This window comes from Mobula hypostoma, chromosome 17 (genome assembly GCF_963921235.1).
Source record: "Mobula hypostoma chromosome 17, sMobHyp1.1, whole genome shotgun sequence".
Classification (NCBI taxonomy): Eukaryota; Metazoa; Chordata; class Chondrichthyes; order Myliobatiformes; family Myliobatidae; genus Mobula; species Mobula hypostoma.
In genome coordinates this window covers 42,798,873-42,819,073 of record NC_086113.1, presented here as the reverse complement: position 1 = coordinate 42,819,073, position 20,201 = coordinate 42,798,873, and the positions used below count along the sequence as shown (strand labels likewise).

At 40.7% G+C, this 20,201-nt stretch overlaps 1 protein-coding gene across 1 annotated transcript in view; it reads right to left on the bottom strand.

Annotated features, from left to right (window-relative positions):
- The window catches only part of LOC134357727 (genetic suppressor element 1-like), a 277,583-nt gene that overhangs the window by 64,907 nt on the left and 192,475 nt on the right, over window positions 1–20,201 (bottom strand). Inside the window, exon 4 of the mRNA XM_063069351.1 lies at window positions 2,346–2,509. Within this exon, the coding sequence (XP_062925421.1) occupies window positions 2,346–2,509 (164 nt within the window). The remainder of the gene's footprint in view (window positions 1–2,345; window positions 2,510–20,201) is intronic.

Below are 20,201 nucleotides of genomic sequence, written 5' to 3'. Positions count from 1 at the left end.
CAGATACTTCTTGTGGAAGGTGCTTAGAGAGTTCCCTGAAGAAGGACGGTCAATGGCAAAATCTGCGCTTACTGTCAAAAGCACAAGTACATGCATACAATGAACTTACTTGCAGCAGTGTCATGAGCACATACCATTAGAGACACAACATTCATAAGAAAATCATAAATTAAACATAAATTATACAAAACTATACAAGAAGGAACACAATTAGAACAAAAGATACAATGCCAATTGTGGTGTAGTTGTTAAAGGGGGGGTGGTGATAGGGGTTGTGCTGGTTGATTCAAACACCGAATGGTTGATGAAAGCATTGTAGGTGTACTTGAACTTGGTGCTGTGGGGCTTCAAGCTTCTGTACCTTATGTCTAATGGTATATGCAAGGAAATGGCATGGCTGGATGGAGGGAATCCTTGATGATAGATGTTGCCTTTTATGAATAAAATAGTACATACTATGAATGCATGCACTTTAGGGGAACCTACAATGTCAGCAGATTCTGCCTTTTCCTGTCCACTGAAGAAGTAGACAGAATTTTCTCTTCATAAGTATGGTCCTTGTGTGACTTCCCTAACAGAGTAATTATCAGAAAACTGGGAGTTGTGGAAGAATCAACAACAACAATCTTTAGTGATCCTGAGGTGGGAAGCTGAGAGTGACCTTGACCTTGACGTTTGGTCAGTGCGGCATAGAAGTATGTGCAAGGTTATAATTGAGGTCTTTTGAGGTACAGATATCAGCAGGGACAAAAGCTTTAAACATAATAGTCCTTTAAACAGCAAGGTGTAAGGTAAAATGTAGTTATTAAAACCTGATAGTTTGTGAATACACAAGAACTAGCATTATTCAAATCAATTTAGGTTGAAATCTTAATGAAGATGATTATTGTGTGTTACATGACTATTGATGTTTTCTGGGGAGATGATAATCCTGCTGAAAAATGAATGGTAAAATCTTCTAGCATCAATGAATGAGTGGCTGAGGACAGGGTTTCAAGCTCTTGGGTCATTGGAACTTTTCCCTGGGGAAGGGGTAACCTGTACAAGAGGGACGGATTGCACTTGAATTGGAGGGGAATCAATATCCTGGTCGGGATGTTTGCTGGCGCTATTCAGGAGAGTTTAAACTAGTTTTGCAAGAGACTGGGAACAGGAGCCCAGGTCAGTAAGGGAAGCATTGGACCAGAAGGTAGATGTCAGGGAAAGTATTCAAAGGCAAAGTCGAAATTACAGGTATGATGGGTTGGATATTTTGAAGTGTGTATATTTTAAGCTAGAAGAATCGTGGGTAAGGGTGATGAACTTAAAGCCTGGATCAGTACATGGAACTATGATGTGTTATGTCAATGTACAAAGGAGATGTGCAGTCTAAGAGTGAGTGATCATCTTAGTCGCTTTTCTTGTGATTGCAAGACCCTGTTGGACATTGGGTGTGTGGAATGCTGCAAGTACAGTTCATTGGTTTAGTGGCAAATGGTGGCCTCAGTCATAGCAAGGACTAGGCCTCAAGTTGTGGTGTCGCCTGTTTGCAGCCACCCGGAGGAAGCATCAGAGTTGGGCACTCCATCAGAGCGCCAGAGGCGATGTGGCACTGCATCCATGTAGAGTCGGTGCTGCTCCCCATTGTTCACTCAGCAGAAGACAAGCCGTATTGTGTTGGACTGCAGACTGCTGCAACATTCATGGACTCAAGGACTTGGACTGTAATTTTTATCTGTGACTGTATCTTACGGCTGACTTATATGTGCTTTATGTGCCTTGTGCTGTGGATGACTGTTGGTACTGTATTTTGAAACTTGGCCCTGGAGGAACAATGTTTCGTTTGGCTGCATTCATGGCTATTCATATATGGTTGAATGACAATTAAACTTGAACTTGAATTGAACTTGTTAGAAGGTGAGGAAAGTTCATCATGAGAATGTACTCTCTACTCTGAGCTCCACCTTTTCACAAACTGCAAAGAAAGAAAAAGGCTGAGGCATTCTACCAAGTAGGCTATACGAGTTGGAAAAATACATTACACAGTGTGAGTGATGGAGTGTTGGGAGGAGAATTCAAAATTTATAAGATTGCCATTCTTATGAAATGCAACAGTCACATGCATGAACTCTAAATTTTCAAAAATAAATCAGTAATAATTACTGTACTGACCTGAGTAAATTTTCTATATAGTAACAATTAAATAGATACAATATTGGAATCAGTTATATTGAGAGGACAAGCCCAGGTTGAGAAGAAAGAATTGACTAATATTTACAACAATTAATAACATACAGACATTATGAGACTATGATACTGAGATAACTGTACTGAAGTTTCAGTATGGTGGTTGATTAATGACTTACTTGATGGTTGAATAGGGTGAATCTTGGATGGGATGGCTGGATAAATAGAAAGCTGGATGTGAGAGAGCAGCATGTGTGGGCACTGGTGACTTATCATTTTTTAATAAAGACTCTGTAGAAAGTGGGTGATCGGAACTTCTGGATCTCAGGATTCTGCCTGAGGGCTAAGGAGAGAGAATATAATTATAGTTAGTTGTCAAAAACCTTAACTTCAGCATCTGGTCTAAACACCAGAAGGAAGAATATGTCATTTCACATAAAATTAAACAATTACAGCATGATTGGAGAGATAATGGAGAAATACTCATTTACATATTTGCATGCTGCTGCTTTTCTAATTAATCTTACTCTCCATTAGCACACTGCTGCAGATGGCCTCTGTTTAGGTCTGTGTTGCCTTTGCACTCCAGGGAGCTAATTCTGTGTAATTTTCAAGAGGAAAATGGCATTAAAGAGAATGCCTCAAATTCAGTACTGTTGTGTGCACTGTGCAAAAAATGTAATTCATTGCCATGTACATTTTAACAGAGTGTCATAGTATAAATCAAATTCAGTCCCATGTTTAAAGTCAGAAAACAGTTTCATATGAAAATGTTGTAAATAGATTTCACAACTGTATTATTTGAATTCGGGTATTTTGAAGGAGATGGCTGAATTAAAGGATGAATATAAATTGTAGAGCCACATTAAAACCCACATTTTTGTGGTTTAGTTGTAGCATACACTGACTGTGAAATAATTTATGAAATTGGATTTATGAAATTTGGATTTAGCCACACACAACATAAACGTTCTGTTGCCTACTCAATAGCAATGACATACAGGAGCACAAATACCATTAATGTAGATGTTCAATTTGCTTAGGGAGATTGAGTTTGTTGCAGAATCAGTAAGACTTACAGTAGTTATGTTGTGAGGAACCATTTATAGTTGTGTTGAAGATCAAATTTCAACAAACCTGCATAATCAAACCCATAAAATTTTCTTTGGGCATAACAAATAATGTTTTTTTTATAAAATGCTCTCAACTTATGTGTGCTTGCTAGGTCTTTACTTACAAAACTGACAAAACACATTTTGTTTTGTTTTTCTCTCTGCTGCCCTTCCATTCTGTCTCTTGTGAATTCTATCTTAATTTATGTTAGCTTTACCTACTTATTATTTTTGATAAATCTAGACAAATTATTCAGCTAACTTCTGACCCTTGTGTGAACTGATTCTTTTACTTTGTCAAAGCATTAACTTGCAATATACTGTATTCATAAAAGTAACTACTCTGCAAGTGAGAAACTTCCATAATAGAGGCTACAAGCCTCAGAACCTTCAGTATTTTTAGAAGTAGCAAGTGGGATCCTGGGATGAACACTTCCTTTCACAGACAGTGCAATGTCCAATGATCATGGCATCAAGAACTATAAACATCATAAAATGAAAAGCAAAGACAGAACTTCTGACTGGTATGCCATTCCCTAACCCCCACTATGAGCATTATCTCCTGGGCTTGCATACCTGATTTACTGAAAAATGGCATACGTAAGCACCCTCCTCCGCTTTTGTTTTAAATCTTTACCTTTTTTTGTTGTGAAATTAGATGCATTGCATGGTTTTTATTAAGTTTTCTTGAGAAAGCATATTGCCTTTTCAAGCCTCTCTTTGGGAGTTCCTTATTACTTTTAATTTAATTGTTTTATTCATGAATTCATTCATGTTCAATCCCCTTTCATGATTCAAAAGCACTGATGTTCACAGGCATTTGTCAGGTTTTGTTTGGAGTTAATAATTTGCTTTGAAACTACCCACATTTTTTATGCTTCTATCAGGCATCAAAGAGAAAGTAAAATCTATTGATACAGTGGTAAAGTGATTTTTTTCATGTTCTAACCCATAACCCAGTTTAGATTGCAGACCTTTTGAAAATAATGGAAATTACCTTCAAATTCCTAGAATTGTTCTGGTATCTTTCTCATAATGATACTAGCTAAAAAAGTGGAACAGCTAGTTGAAGAATTTATTAATTGCCAAACCATGCAGAACAGAGCAATACCAGAAGTGTGAAAAGAATCTTTAGAACTGTCTTCTTCAAAGGATGATAAAAACAGTCTTAATTTTTAAGGGGAGAGTTAGGTGGAGACTTGATAAGCAAGGATCAAAGATCAAGAATCAAGAATCAAATTTATATGCCATATACATTTACATGTATTAGGAATTTGCTGTGGTGTGTTGGCAACATGCAACAAAAAAAAACAAACAAAAATGAGAATTATATAATTATAAACGTAGAGGTTAAAATACAGAAATGGAATAAAATGTGCATTAATACACAAATAACAGCATGTATTTACAATGTAAACAGCATTATAAAATGTAGTTTAAGGTGTTTACAGTGCTGTAATAGGGTTATTAGTTAGAGGGGGTTGATCAGATTAACTGCATGAGGGAACAAACTTTTAAAATGGCGCGATGTTTTTGTTTTAATAGCTTTATAGCGTCTTCCAGAAGGTAGCTTTTGGAAAAGGCACTTTGCAGAGTGCAGCCTGCAATAACTTTTCCAGTCCGCTTCTTTATACTGGACAAATACAAGTCCTGCAGTGATGGTAGTCTGCAGCACTGATATTTTCTGCTGATAGAACATAGAAATTTACAGCACCTTACAGGCCCTTCGGCCCACAATGTTGTGCCAACCATGTAACCTATTCTAGAAACTGCCTAGGATTTCCCTAGCGCATTTCGTTGTAGTTTTCATATACTGTGAGAGAATGCTGCACCAAACCAGACAGTGATGGCTGATAAAAGGACGCTCTCTATGATGGCAGTGTAGAATTGCATCAGGGAAGATGGAGTTTTACCAACTGCTACAAGAAGTATATCCTCTGCTGAAACCTTTTATTAATGAAGGAGATAGGGTTCTCCCACATGAAGTCTTGTGAAATAATGTTGCCCAGGAACCTGAGTGTTGAAGCAGTGCTAATGGTAGGGTGGGTGGGAGAGGAGACACATTACTCCTGAAGTTGATATACATCTCCATGGTTTTGTGGGCATTCAGCAGGGTCTGAAAGATTATCACAGGTAAATAGGAATGTAGAATTGAAACTACGAGGGATGATTGATAAGTTCGTGGCCTAAGGTGGAAGGAGTCAATTTTAGAAAACCTAGCACATTTATTTTTCGTACATTTACACACTTAGTCCAGCGGTCATGAGCATACGGATCCCATCTTTGTAGAAGTCGGCGTCTTGGACCTCCAGAAAGTGGTCCACAGCAGGAGTGATTGATAAGTTCATGGCCTAAGGTGGAAGGAGTCAATTTTAAAAAACCTAGCACATTTATTTTTCAACATAGTCCCCTCCTACATGTACACACTTAGTCCAGTGGTCGTGGAGCATACGTATCCCTTCTTTGTAGAAGTGGTCCACAGCAAGGGTGATTGATAAGTTCGTGGCCTAAAGTAGAAGGAGATGAGTTACTAACTTCAAACTTTCTGCATTATCACTCAAAGAGTTGAACTGCATGTGCATGTAATGTGAGTGTCTTGGACCTCCAGGTGGTCCACAGCAGGGGTGATTGATAAGTTTGTGGCCTAAGGTAGAAGGAGATGAGTTATACTGCTCTTGTTACATGCACGTGCAGTTCAACTCTTTCAGTGATTATGCAGAAAGTTTGAAGTTAATAACTCATCTCTTTCCACCTCAGGCTATGAACTTATCAATCACCCCTGCTGTGGACCACTTTCTGGAGGTCCAAGATGCCGACTTCTACAAAGAAGGGATCTGTATGCTCACGACCGCTGGACTAAGTGTGTAAATGTACAAAAAATAAATGTGCTAGGTTTTCTAAAATTGACTCCTTCTACCTTAGGCCACGAACTTATCAATCACCCCTCGTAAAATCAGATCAGCCATGTTCTTATTCAACGGTGGTGTCACAACCACGGACTCTGACACGGGGTATATATGCCTGTGCAGGTTCAGTAATCATAGTTGTGGGCATGCACATTCCAGCTAATTAGTGTTTTATTATGATGTTTAACTCACTTTTTTTGTTCTAGTCTTGTCGAGACTTGACCAAAAGCACAGCAATGTTTACACTCCTTGCTTACCCTCATCCCTGTCTGAGAAAAAGACTACCATTTTGATTGGTGCTGTAAAGGAGTGGTATTCATTTAGTATTTAGTTATTGTTTCCAGCCACACTGTTGGTATTAACTTTCAGTTTGAGAGTTTTATTTAACAGCCCTGTTGGCCTAGCATTTATTGTTTTTGTTTTTCTTCAAATTCTGTACGAGCTCTCATGAATTGTGAACTGTTGACCCGCTTCAACGTCTCTCTCTCTCTCTCTCTCTCCGCATTTGGGCTAAATACACACCACTAGACAGTAAGTCTCGACCACGAAAATGGTCCAGCAGAGAGACAGCAGCTGACCTTGGGCTTGACGTTCATTGGCCAGATAGGAGAGAAGTTACAGGCAGTTGAATCTGTGTTGGGAGAAGTGATCAAAGCAATGTGACAGATAATCTCAATTTGATGAGCTCAGTCTCGGCTGGAGGAGCAGGTGTCATCTCTCACAGGAACACTTCAGCAGGTCACTGCACACAATTCGAATCAGGTGGCAGCGTTCTCTGCTCGCACAGCCGCAGTCCAGGAGCTAACAGCCGATAACCAGCATTAGGGGACAGCCATTACCATTCTAGCAAACACAATTCAGCAGCCTTTGGACATGTCAGTCCCTCTCCCAGCATTTCCCAGATCCACCTTTTCTACTGTCCCATTAAGCTCGGCCACTAACACCCTGACACCTGTGTCCATACCAGAACCAAGTATTCCTCCACCAGGTAGATACTCCGGTGACCCCAAAGGCTGCATTTCATTACCCAATGTAAGCTGACTTTCTAAGTCCAGCCTGATTGGTTTGGTGATGCTGGATGTAATCTGGTGCACATGGTAAATCTTTTAGATGGGCCGCACTCAGCCTGTTCAACGCAAAGATCACTGGCAGTCCAGTCATTTTGGCGAATGGTTGTCGAGTTAAGGAGAGTTTTTGACCTTCCAGTAAGGGGTCAGGAGGCTGCCTACTGACTCCAGGACCTGTACCAAGGAAGGGGATCAGTAAGGGACTATGCAGTAAAGTTCCGTATGCTTGCAGTGGAGATGGGAAGAAAGAAGAGATTCCTCATCACTGTCTTCCAGTGTGGATTGAGCACAGGAGTCCGGCACAAGATTACTGTCCGTGACAAGCAGGAGAACCTGGATGACCTGATTAATCTGGCCACTCGGGTTGACAACCGGACAACTGAGTGGCACAGGGAAAGAACATCTCGAACTTCCAACTCTTTGGATGACTGTCTGTCATCACCCAGTACCCAGTCCATGGAGGAGCCTGTGCAAGTGTGACACATGTGCCTATCACTGCTTTTTGAATTGGTGTCTGTTGATAACTAACAGAAGCACACACAACTGACACTATTTTAAAAACTGTTCATAACTAATGGTCATTTCTGGCATCTCCAAGCATGAATGCTTGAAACCACTGTCAGCAAAAATTTAAATACACACAGAATGCTGGAGAAACTCAGCAGGCCTGGCAGCATATATAGAAAAGAGTAAACAGTTGACATTTCAGCCCAAAACATTGACAGTTTACTCTTTTCCATAGATGCTGCCTGGCCTGCTGAGTTCCTCCACCATTTTGTGTGTATTACTTTGATTTCCAGCATCTGCAGATTTTCTATTGTTTGTGAGCAAAAATGTTCTGAATTGCCTTATTGCTTATTCCTTACTAACTATCAGTGACAAAAAAGCGCTGTTTTTTGAACACAAACACACACAACCGACTCAATTTAAAAACTGTACACTCTAAGCATTATGCAGTGTCTACCTGCCACACAAATGCATGTGACTTGAAACTGTTCGACAATGGTCTCCTGTCCCAATTAAGTGGCATAATGTCCCAAATAAACAAAGGGAATCCCACTATTTTCTTCATTAGTTTTTGTTCTTCCAGAGTTGTCCCAAATATGCAACTGTCCCAATTAATGATGGCCCAATTATCCGGAATCCACTGTATACACCGATTGCAAATCTCACATTTTACATTAAAATATCTTGAATTGTGTTTGTACTTCATCAGCATCTAAATAGTTAATTTATTTTGTCAGGCTTCTCCCTAGACAAACAAAACCAGCGTATATTTGCACCCTCTCAAAAACTGCTGATAGCAAATGCTAATGAAAGGGTATGACTCCAATTTCTAATCAGTGCATAAAATTTTGTCTCGAGTCAGTGCAAGGTTCTGCACTATTTTTTCATTATAATTTCTTGACGTAATGATTCATAATATCAAAGTCTTCTCAATCATCAGTGTCAAAAATAATTGTTGTTAAATACCATTATTTTGCACTGTTAGTGTTATGGTGCTTGAGACAGAGAGATCTTTATTTAGATTCCCTTCTGCTGGAGTATAATTAAATATCTTCTCATAATAGCAAAAACACTGCTTTCTGCAGACAATCACTGAGTACTGAATTCCAAAGCTCTAAAAGGCACCTTTAGAGCTTATTATTTTAAATTTTCCTCAGTCCTGTGGAAAGTATATTTCATTTTAGGCTATAAGGCAAGTTTGCTTTGAGAATGAATGCAATTGTAAACTACAGATCACTCAATTACTTGGTATAAATTTATTGGCACAATTATTCACAACTTTGGTTATAACCTAAGATAGATCTAGAATGAACATTTTTGACTGAAAGGGAAAATTATATTCATACCAAACGTAAAACATCAGGTTCATTTTAAGAGGAATCACATGAGAGGACTTGGAGGGAAACAAAAATTAGATATCTCTGAAGAGAGCATTAAATTATCCAAGGTGGAAGGGCATGGAATTAAGAAGTGGCAACCCATGATGGAAAGAGAGAGCCCGACATGTAAAAAAAAATGATGTTGCTTGATGGCTTATGATTGTGTTATACAAGATGCCTGTGAGGATAGTTTTCTCCACTCCAGTGCAATTCAGTAATGTTTACGATCACAGCTGACAGTTACATTATGTATTCAATGTTGTATGTTTGCATTATGTCTCCTTGCAGCTAAGGTGCAGATTGGCTTACAGAATCTTAGCAAGTTCCCATTATGTTTCCAAGTTAGGGTCTGCACAGCTGCAGGTGAAGGTAGATACAGTATGTGACCAAAAATGTGGTGCTGGCTGCTTATCACTCTGGCATTCTGAAACAGCATGTTAAATGTGGTTTGATATTGAAGTTGATTTGGTATTTCTATTTCTTGTTTGTATTAGGAGCTACCCTTTGGTTAATTAGTAATGTTGAGCATACTATCGAGTGACACCTTTTATAAACATACCGATTCCCATGGTTATCTTGACTGTATCTCTTTCCACCCTGTCTCCGGTAAAAAAATGCTATTCCTTTTATCAGTTCATTTGTCTCCATTGTAACTATTCTCAAGATGCTTTCCTTTCCAGGATATCAGAAATGTCTTCGTTCTTCAAAGTATGGGGTTTCCCTTCCTCTACCAATGATGCTGCCCTCACCTGCATCTCCTCCATTTCCTGAACATCCGCACTTACCCTGTCTTCCCACCACTTTAACAGCGATAGAGTTTCTTTTGCCCTTACCTACAAACCCATGAACCTCTGCATTCAACACACCATTCTCCACAACTTCCGCTATCTCCAAAGGGATGCTACTACCAAACATATCTTTATCTCTCCCCCCTCTGCTTTCTGCTGCGATTGCTTCCTCCGTGATTCTCTTATCCATTCATCCATCCCCACTAATTTCCTTCCCTGCACTTATCCCTGCAAATGGCCGAAGTGCTACACCTGACCATTCACCTCCCCCCTCACCTCCATTCAGGGCTCCAAACAGTTCTCCCAAGTGAGGCAACCCTTTACATGAGTATCTGCTGGGATTGTTTATTGTGTCCAGTGTTCCTGATATGGCCTCCTATGCATAGGTGAGACCTGTTGCAAATTGGAGGATCACCTCGTCAAGCATCTCCGCTCCATCTGCCAAAAATGGAACTTCCCGGTGGCCAAACATTTTAATTCTGATTCCTATTCCTGTTCCAACATATTGGTCCATGATCTCCTCTCGTGCCATGATGAGGCCAACCTCAAGGTGGTGAAGCTAAACCTTATATTCAGTCTGGGCAGCCTCCAACCAGACAGCATGAATATTGATTTCTCCTTCTGGCAAAAAAAAATTCCTTTCCCCTCCCCTCTTCTATTCCTCACTCTGGCCTCTTACCTCTTCTTACCTGTCTATCACCTTCCCCTGGGACTCCTCCTCCTTCCCTTTTCCCTATGGTCAAGTCTCCTTTCCTGTCAGATTCCTTCCTCTCCACCCCTTTACGTTTCCTACCCACCTGACTTCTCACACTTACCCACACTGCTGGGAGGCAGTGTGAAATGTGAGGAGGATGTTATGAGAATGCAGGGTGACTTGGACAGGCTGGATGGCAGATGCATGGCAGATGCAGTTTAATGTGGATAAATCTGAGGTTATCCACTTTGGTGGTAAGAACGGGAAGGCAGATTATTATCTAAATGGAGTCAAGTTAGGAAAAGGGGAAGCACAACGAGATCCAGGTGTTCTTGTACATCAGTCACTGAAAGCAAGCATGCAAGTACAGCAGGCAGTGAAAAAAGCTAATGGCATGCTGGCCTTCATAACAAGGGGAATTGAGTATAAGAGCAAAGAGGTCCTTCTGCAGCTGTACAGGGCCCTGGTGAGACCACACCTGGAGTACTGTGTGCAGTTTTGGTTTCCAAATTTGAGAAAGGACATTCTTGCTATTGAGGGAGTGCAGAGTAGGTTCACAAGGTTAATTCCCGGGATGGCGGGACTGTCATATGTTGAAAGATTGGAGCGACTGGGCTTGTATACTCTGGGATTTAGAAGGCTGAGAGGGGATCTTATTGAAACATATAAGATTATTAAGGGATTGGACACGCTGGAGGCAGGAAGCATATTCCCGCTGATGGGTGAGTCCAGAACCAGAGGCCACAGTTTAAGAATTAGCAGTAGGCCATTTAGAATAGAGTTGAGGAAAAACTTTTTCACCCAGAGAGTGGTGGATATATGGAATGCTTTGCCCCAGAAGGCTGTGGAGGCCAAGTCTCTGGATGCTTTCAAAAAAGAGATGGATAGAGCTCTTAAAGATAGTGGAATCAAAGGTTATGGGGATAAGGCAGGAACTGGATACTGATAGTGGATGATCAGCCATGATCACAGTGAATGGCGGTGCTGGCTTGAAGGGCCGAATGGCCTACTCCTGCACCTATTGTCTACTGTCTATTGTCCATTCACCTTCTAGCTATCCTCCTTCTCCTCCCTGCTCTTGTGTTTTTCCCCTTCCTTTCCAGTCCTGAAGAAGGGTCTTTGCCTGAAACATCGACTGCCTATATCCATGGATGCTGCCTAATCTGCTAAGTTCCTCCAGCATTTTGTGTGTGTTGCTTTGGATCTCCTGCATCTGCAGAATTTCTTGTGTCTATTGACTTGCAGTTTAGATTAGTTTACATTACACATACTGCATGTTCTTGCACATTTTGTAGCTAGTGGTTGATTTTGCTGGTGCAGAACATTTGACCGAGCAAATAAAATCTTTTGACATTTCCATCTAGTTAGCAGTTATTCCTTGTTTTTGAATTCTCTACATATCCATGTATCCATGGAAAACAAAAGATAGGTTAACATCTGGTAATTACTGCAAAATTAAGTAAACAGAAATTGACTGGGAATATCCTTGATAAAATTTCCATTGATTAATTTTTACATATTATTTTGGCACGTGTTGATTAAGGCTCAACTAACCTGACATTCAGTTAGAGTCCATGCAGCCATATAAATAATTTTATCTGGAATTAATTATACTTGAGTTAATCTAGCAAATTGGCCTGGGTACTTCCAGTTACAGATAACCACTGAGTCATATAGCACAGTGACAAGACCATGTTTGTGCCAAAAATTAAGTGCCGATCTATATTAATCCCATTTACCAGACCTTGGTCTATAGCTTGCATTGCCTTGGTGATTCAAGTGTGATTCAAGCAATCCAGATGATACTTAAATGTTGTGAGAATGCCTGCATCACCGCTCTGGGTGAAACAAGTTCTTAATCCCCTATTAACCTTAGTCTTCACCTTAAACTTATTTTCTCTGTTCTTAGATACTGCTGCCTTGGGGAATAGTTTCTTACTATCTACCCCGTTCATGCACTCAGTTTTGTGCCCATCTGTTATGCACAAGCTTAGCCTCTTCTGCTCCAAGGGATACAAACCCAGTTTATCCAGTCCCTCATCATAATTGAAATGTTTCACCCAGGCAACAACCCAGTGAGTCTTTACTGCATAACTTTCAGTGCAAATACATCCTTTCAATAGTGTTGTGACCAGAAAGGCACACAATATTTCAATTGTGATCTAACAGATATTATACAATACTCTACCAAGACTTGCATATTCTTGTCATAGAGTTTTACAACATGTAAAACAAGACCTTTGGACAAATGGTCAATGCTGACCAAGATGCTGATCCAAGCTCGTCCCATTTATCAGTGTTTAGCCCATAACCTTATAAGCTTTCCAATCCATGTACCTATCCAACGGTCTTTTAAAAGTTGTTATTATATCAGCCGGAACAACTTCCTCTGGCATCTCATTCCACATAGATACCACACTTTCTGACTCACATTCCACCTGCCATTTCTCTCCCTAACTTTATCAGCTGATCAATGTTATTCCATCGCCTCAGGTTACTCTCTTTGCTATCAACAACATCACCAAATTTCATGTCATCTGCAAAACGTATCTGCTGCTTTTCTAGTGTCAGTCACACATGTAATAATGCCACGAGTCACTTAGTGCATGTTTCCTTCTTTGTCAGTACAAACTGAGCTTTTGGGTGCAACCTACTGAATGGTTTTCCTTTTACACTGACTAAAAAATGCCTTGGAATCACTGTCCTGAGATTTACAACAGACATTAAATTAAAGGGTGTTCGTTCTGATATCAATATCCTGCACACACCACTGACCAGCCGGAGCTTTCAATGTCTGGGTTATATGAAATTTTGATATTTGTTCCATCACTATGCTCTTTGTCTTACTGATTATCTGCACCTTGAAGCAGAGTTTGGGCCATTTCTGGCATGGGCTTGATGTTAAATATTGTACACTAGCTGTGCCAACCCCCAACTCCCAAACACACACCCAAAATTGTTCTATTCCACCCTTCCACTTTGCTTGAACTCAGTGATCTATTTTATGCCAATATTCTACGTCTGCCATGGACTGATGCCACAAAGGACTGGCACACTTTCCAACAAGGAGTTTGGAGTTTTTCCTGTAGCTCCTGCTGGGAACCACACCTGACCTGTCTTATCTCATAATTCTGTGTCTAAACCATCATCATGATACTTCTGTAAAGTATCTGCTGCACACAATATTTAGTGGTAAATTATTTTCGAAGTGGAGGAATAGATCTATCTATTCCCTTCCCCTCCCCTCCAGTGGCATATATGAAACAGATAAGAAAAAAAGTCTAGTTGGTACTTTTTACAAATTTATATGCCCAATAATTCAATTGACCATCCAATGCAGCCAAGGAAGTTGACAGATGTAACGATTCTTCGCGCCACTGGATCCTGACTTCTGAGGCTGAGAGAGTGGGATCGTCTCTGTGCAAGGCTTTTCCACTTTAATATCTTTCACACATTGGTTACGTTGTGCAACATTCATCTCCCAACTTTCAGTTCCTACCTGTCTTCTACAAGTCCTACGGCGATGGGGGAGTGGCGAAGCAACAGGTGGGGGTGACCACTGGGAGTTGTAGTCACAAACCCGCACGTAGGCAGCCCTTGGATAAGTGGTCGTTCTTCTCTGTACCCAGAGCAGCAGAGGAGTTCAGCAGCACCAATGGTGACTGAGCAGCCCTTTTCAAGACAGCACTGCTCACACTTTGATAGGGAGGGGCCGAGAAAAGGTGGCCTAAGCATTGCCTGTCCTACAGACAGACAACTGGCCAGCTTGCCGCGGCTAGCAGTTCATCCGCTAATGCGGTTACACTCAAAAGAGAAGAAAGAAACTTCTGTTAGGATCATGGAATGTCCGCACACTCGTGGACAGAGGGAACTCAGCAAGACCCCAAAGAAGAATAGCCCTTGTTGCTAAGGAACTTTCACGCTACAACATTGACATCGCAGCCCTAAGTGAAACCAGGCTTGCGGAGGAAGGATCCCTGACTGAAACCACCAGTGGCTACACTTTCTTTTGGAAAGGAAAAGCGCAAGATGAAGAGAGGATTCATGGAGTTGGATTTGCAGTCAAGTCCAGCTTTCTGAAACAATTCTCCCACCTACCCTGGGAATCAATGAAAGGCTTATGTGGCTATGTCTGCCTCTCAGCCACAAACGTCACACAACAGTCATCAGCGCTAATGCCCCCACCATGATCAGCAAATACGTATCCACAGATGACTGCACAATGTTTAGTCTTCCTCTGACCCCGAGAGACAATCACCACCAATCAGATTGGAGACATCAGTGGTGTGTTGCAGGGATCAGTGCTGAATCCTTTGTTGTTTGTCAAATGTAATAATGATTTGGATGGATATGTAGATGACATGATTAGAAAGTTTGCTGATGGCGCCAAAATTGGTGGTATAGTGGACAGTGAAGAAGGCTTCCAAAGTTTCAACAGGATATATATTTAAATGTATATATAGCATGAGGATTGGTGCTTGAATGAGCAAGACATAGAGGGATATGGAATTACTTTTGGCAAGCAACAATAAAATAGAGGCATGATGATTAGCATAGATGTGGTGGGTTGAAGGGCCTTTTTTGTGCTGTACAATTTAATGACTCATACAGTTCTTTGGCTCAATGACTGCAAAATAAAAGTATTTTACAATACTTTCACAAAGCATTTCACAATGTGAAATTAAGAAGAGTAAAGGTGAATAAACCTCCTCAATCTAGTGGCTGAAAGATCATAAGACATAGGAGCAGAATTAGCCCATTCAGCCCATGGAATCTGCTCTGCTATTCCATCATGGCTGATCCCAGATCCTAGTCAACCCTATACACCTGCCTTCTCACCATACCCTTCGATGCCCACCCTGATCAGAAAACTATCAACTTCTGCCTTTAATATACCCATGACTTGATCTTCACTGGTTTGTGGCAGAGCATTCCACAGATTCACTATTCTCCGGCTAAAAAAAAAATCTCATTACCTCCATTCTAAAAGGTTGCCCCTCAGTTTTGAGGCTGTGCCCTCTACTTCTGGATACTGCCATCATAGGAAACATCCTCTCCACATTCACTCCACCTAGTCCTTCCAACATTCGGTCGGTTTCAATGAGATCCCCACGCACTTTTCTAAATTCCAGTGAGTACAGGCCCAAAGCTGCTAAATGCTCCTCATATGTTAACCCCTCCATTCCTGGAATAATCCTTGTGAACCACCTTTGGCCTCTCTTGAATTACAACACATTCTTTCTGAGATATGGGGCCCAAAACTGTTGATAATACTCCAAGTGTGGCCTGACCAGTATCAGCATTATCTCCTTGCTTTTATATTCTATTCCCCTTGAAATAAATGCCAATATTGCATTTGCCTTCTTTACCACAGACTCGACCTGCAAATTACCCTTCACGGAGTCTTGCACAAGGACCCCTAAATCCTCTTCACCTCTGATGTTTGAACCCTCTCCTCATTTAGATAATGGTCCGCACTATTGTTCCTTTAAACAAAATGAATTACTGTACATTTCACAACACTGTATTCCATCTGCCACTTTTTGCCCATTCTTCCAATTTGTCTAAGTCTTGCTGCAATTGCATTGTTTCCTCAGCACTACCTACCCCTCCCACAATCTTCGTATCATCTGCAGACTTTGCCACAAAGCCATTAATTCCTTCATCTAAATCATTGACAAACAATGCGAAAAGTAGCGGTCCCAATACTGACTCCTGAGGAACACCACTAATCACTGGCAGGCATCCAGAAAAGCCCCCCCCTTTTATTCCCATTCATTGCCTCCTGTCTGTCATTTCAGTATCCTTCCTGTAACGCCATAGGATTTTACCTTGTTAAGCAGTGTCATATATGGCACCTTATCAAATGCCTTCTGAAAATCCAAGTAAATGACATCCACTGTCTCTCCTTTGTCCACCCTATAGTTACTTCCTTGAAGAACTCTAAAAGATTTGTCAGGCAAGATTTCCCTTCACAAAAACAATGCTGGCTTTTTATTTTATTATTAATCTCCAAGTACACTGAAACCTCATCCTTAAAAATAGATTCCAACTCTTTCCCAACCACTGAGGTTGGGCTAACTGGCCTATAATTTCCTTTCTTTTGCCTTCTTCCCTTCTTAAAGAGTGGGGTGACATTTGTAATGTTCCAGCCCTCTGGGACCATGCCAGAATCAAGTGATTATTGAAAGATCATGACCAATGCATCCGTTGTCTCTTCAGCAAACTCTCTCAGGACTCTGGGATGTAGTCCATCTGGCCCAGGTGACTTATCCACCTAAAACCTTTGAGTTTACCTCGCATTTTTTCCTTTGTAATAGCAATGGCACACACTCCTGCTTCCTGACACTCACAGACCTTTGGCACACTGCTATTGTCTTTCACAGTGAAGACTGCTGCAAGTACCCATTAAGTTCATCTGCTGTTTCTTTGTCTCCCATTACTACCTCACCAGCATAATTTTCCAGTATCAATTCTCACCTTCCTTTTACTCTTCATATAACCGAAAAAAACTTCTGGTATCTTGCTTTATATTGTTGGCTAGATTGCCCGCATATTTTACCTTTTCCCTTCTTTTAGTTTTTTAGTTGCCTTTTGTTGGATTTTTAAAGCTTCCCAATCATCCAACTTCCCACTCACTTTTGTTACCTTATATGCCCTTTCCTTGGCTTTTATGCAGTCCTTAACTTCCCTTGACAGCCATGTCTGCGTACCCCTGCCATTTGAAAAATTCTTCTTCTGTGGGGCATATCTACCCTTCACCTTGTGAACTATTCCCAGAAACTTCAGCCATCTTTTCATTTCATTTTTAAAATATTTTTATTGATATATAATCTTCTACAGCTATAAAATACAGAAGTTCAGCAAATTAGTATATATATAATTAATAAAGCTGAAGAAAAAACATATATGCTAATGGAAAAAAGAATATATAAGAAAAAGGAGGGAAAAAGAGAACCCCAACTAACTGAAAAAAACCCCACTAACTACAAAACAAAAAAAAAAGAAAAAACCTATTAGGAACCAACTCCTGGAGCAATACGTCTTACAATCATTTATATATATAAAAGAAAAAGAAAACAACAACCACCAAATCACATTTATATAACATAAAATTGGAAGGAAACCATATAAATTAACTCAAATTAAATGTTAATATTTGGCAAAAGAGCCCCACCTTCTCTCAAAATCGAATCGGGGATCAAAAGTTCTACTAATTTTTTCCAGACTAAGACATAACATTACTTGGGAAAACTATTGAATTAGTGTAGGGTCAGATGTATCTTTTCACTTCAGTAAAATAGCCCTTCTTGCCAACAATATAACAAATGCAATTACATGTTGGTTTGAAAATGAAATACCCTGAATATGATGCGGAACTATTCCAAATAGAACAGTCAATGTATTAGGTTGTAAATTAATTTTCAAAGCTTCAGAAATTGTAGAAAATAAAGATTTCCAAAAAGATTTCAATGAGGGACATGACCAGAACATATGTGACAAAGTAGTGACTATGACAAAGTAGAGAGTGGTGGATATATGGAATGCTCTGCCCCAGAAGGCTGTGGAGGCCAAGTCTCTGGATGCTTTCATGAAAGAGATGGATAGAGCTCTTAAAGATAGTGGAATCAAAGGTTATGGGGATAAGGCAGGAACTGGATACTGGTTGTGGATGATCACAGTGAATGATGGTGCTGGCTCAAAGGGCCGAATGGCCTACTCCTGCACCTATTGTCTATTGTCTATTGACTTCATTTTTGCACCTATCACAATTATTATCTATAGTAGGAAATATTTTGGATAGCCTCTCCTTTGTTAAATAATAATGGTGAACAATTTTAAATTGAATTACACAATGATTGGCACATAAGACCATAAGACCATAAAACAAAGGAGCAGAAGTCAGCCATTCGGCCCCATCAAGTCTGCTCCGCCATTTTATCATGAGCTGATCCATTCTCCCATTTAGTCCCACTCCACCGCCTTCTCACCATAACCTTTGATGTCCTGGATACTCAGATACCTATCAATCTCTGCCTTAAATACACCCAATGACTTGGCCTCCACTGCTGCCCGTGGCAACAAATTCCATAGATTCACCACCCTCTGACTAAAATAATTCCTTTGCATTTCTGTTCTGAATGGACGCCCTTCAATCCTTAAGTCATGGCCTCTTGTACTAGACTCCCCCATCATGGGAAACAACTTTGCCACATCCACTCTGTCCATGCTTTTCAACATTCGAAATGTTTCTATGAGGTCTCCCCTCATTCTTCTAAACTCCAAGGAATACAGTCCAAGAGCGGACAAACGTTCCTCATATGTTAACCCTCTCATTCCCGGAATCATTCCTCTCTGTACCCTCTCCAACGTCAGCACATCCTTTCTTAAATAAGGAGACCAAAACTGCCCACAGTACTCCAAGTGAGGTCTCACCAGCACCTTATAGAGCCTCAACATCACATCCCTGCACCTATACTTTATTCCTCTAGAAATGAATGCCAACATTGCATTCGCCTTCTTCACCACCGACTCAGCCTGAAGGTTAACCTTAAGGGTATCCTATACGAGGACTCCCAAGTCCCGTTGCATCTCAGAACTTTGAATTCTTTCCCCATTTAAATAATAGTCTACCCATTTATTTCTTCTGCCAAAGTGCATAACCATACACTTTCCAACATTGTATTTCATTTGCCACTTCTTTGCCCATTCTTCCAATCTATCCAAGTCTCTCTGCAGACTCTCCGATTCCTCAGCGCTACCGGCCCCTCCACCTATCCTCATATCGTCAGCAAACTTAGCCACAAAGCCATCTATTCCATAATGCATATTGTTGATGTACAATGTAAAAAGAAGCGGCCCCAACATGGACCCCTGTGGAACACCACTGGTAACCAGCAGCCAACCAGAATAGGATCCCTTTATTCCCACTCTCTGTTTCCTGCCACTCAGCCAACACTCTATCCGCGTATGTAACTTTCCCGTAATTCCATGGGCTCTTATCTTGTTAAGTAGCCTCATGTCAAAGGCCTTCTGAAAATCCAAATATACAACATCCACTGCATCTCCCTTGTCTAGCCTACTGGTAATTTCCTCAAAAAATTGTAATAGGTTTGTCAGGCAGGATTTTCCTTTAAGGAATCCATGCTGAGTTCTGCCTATCTTATCATATGCCTCCAGGTACTCTGTAACCTTATCCTTGACAATCAACTCCAACAACTTCCCAACCACCGATGTTAAGCTAACAGGTCTATAATTTCCTTTTTGCTTCTTTGCCCCCTTCTTAAATAGTGGAGTGACATTTGCAATCTTCCAGTCTTCTGGAACCATGCCAGAATCTATCGACTTGTGAAAGATCATCACTAATGCCTCCGCAATCTCCACAGCTACTTCCTTCAGAACACGAGGGTGCATTCCATCTGGTCCGGGAGATTTATCTACCTTTAGACTATTCAGCTTCCTGAGTACTTTCTCTGTCGTAATTGTGACTGCGCACACTTCTCTTCCCTGCCACCCTTGAGTGTCTGGTATAGTGCTGATGTCTCCCTCAGTGAAGGCTGATGCAAAATACTTGTTCAGTTC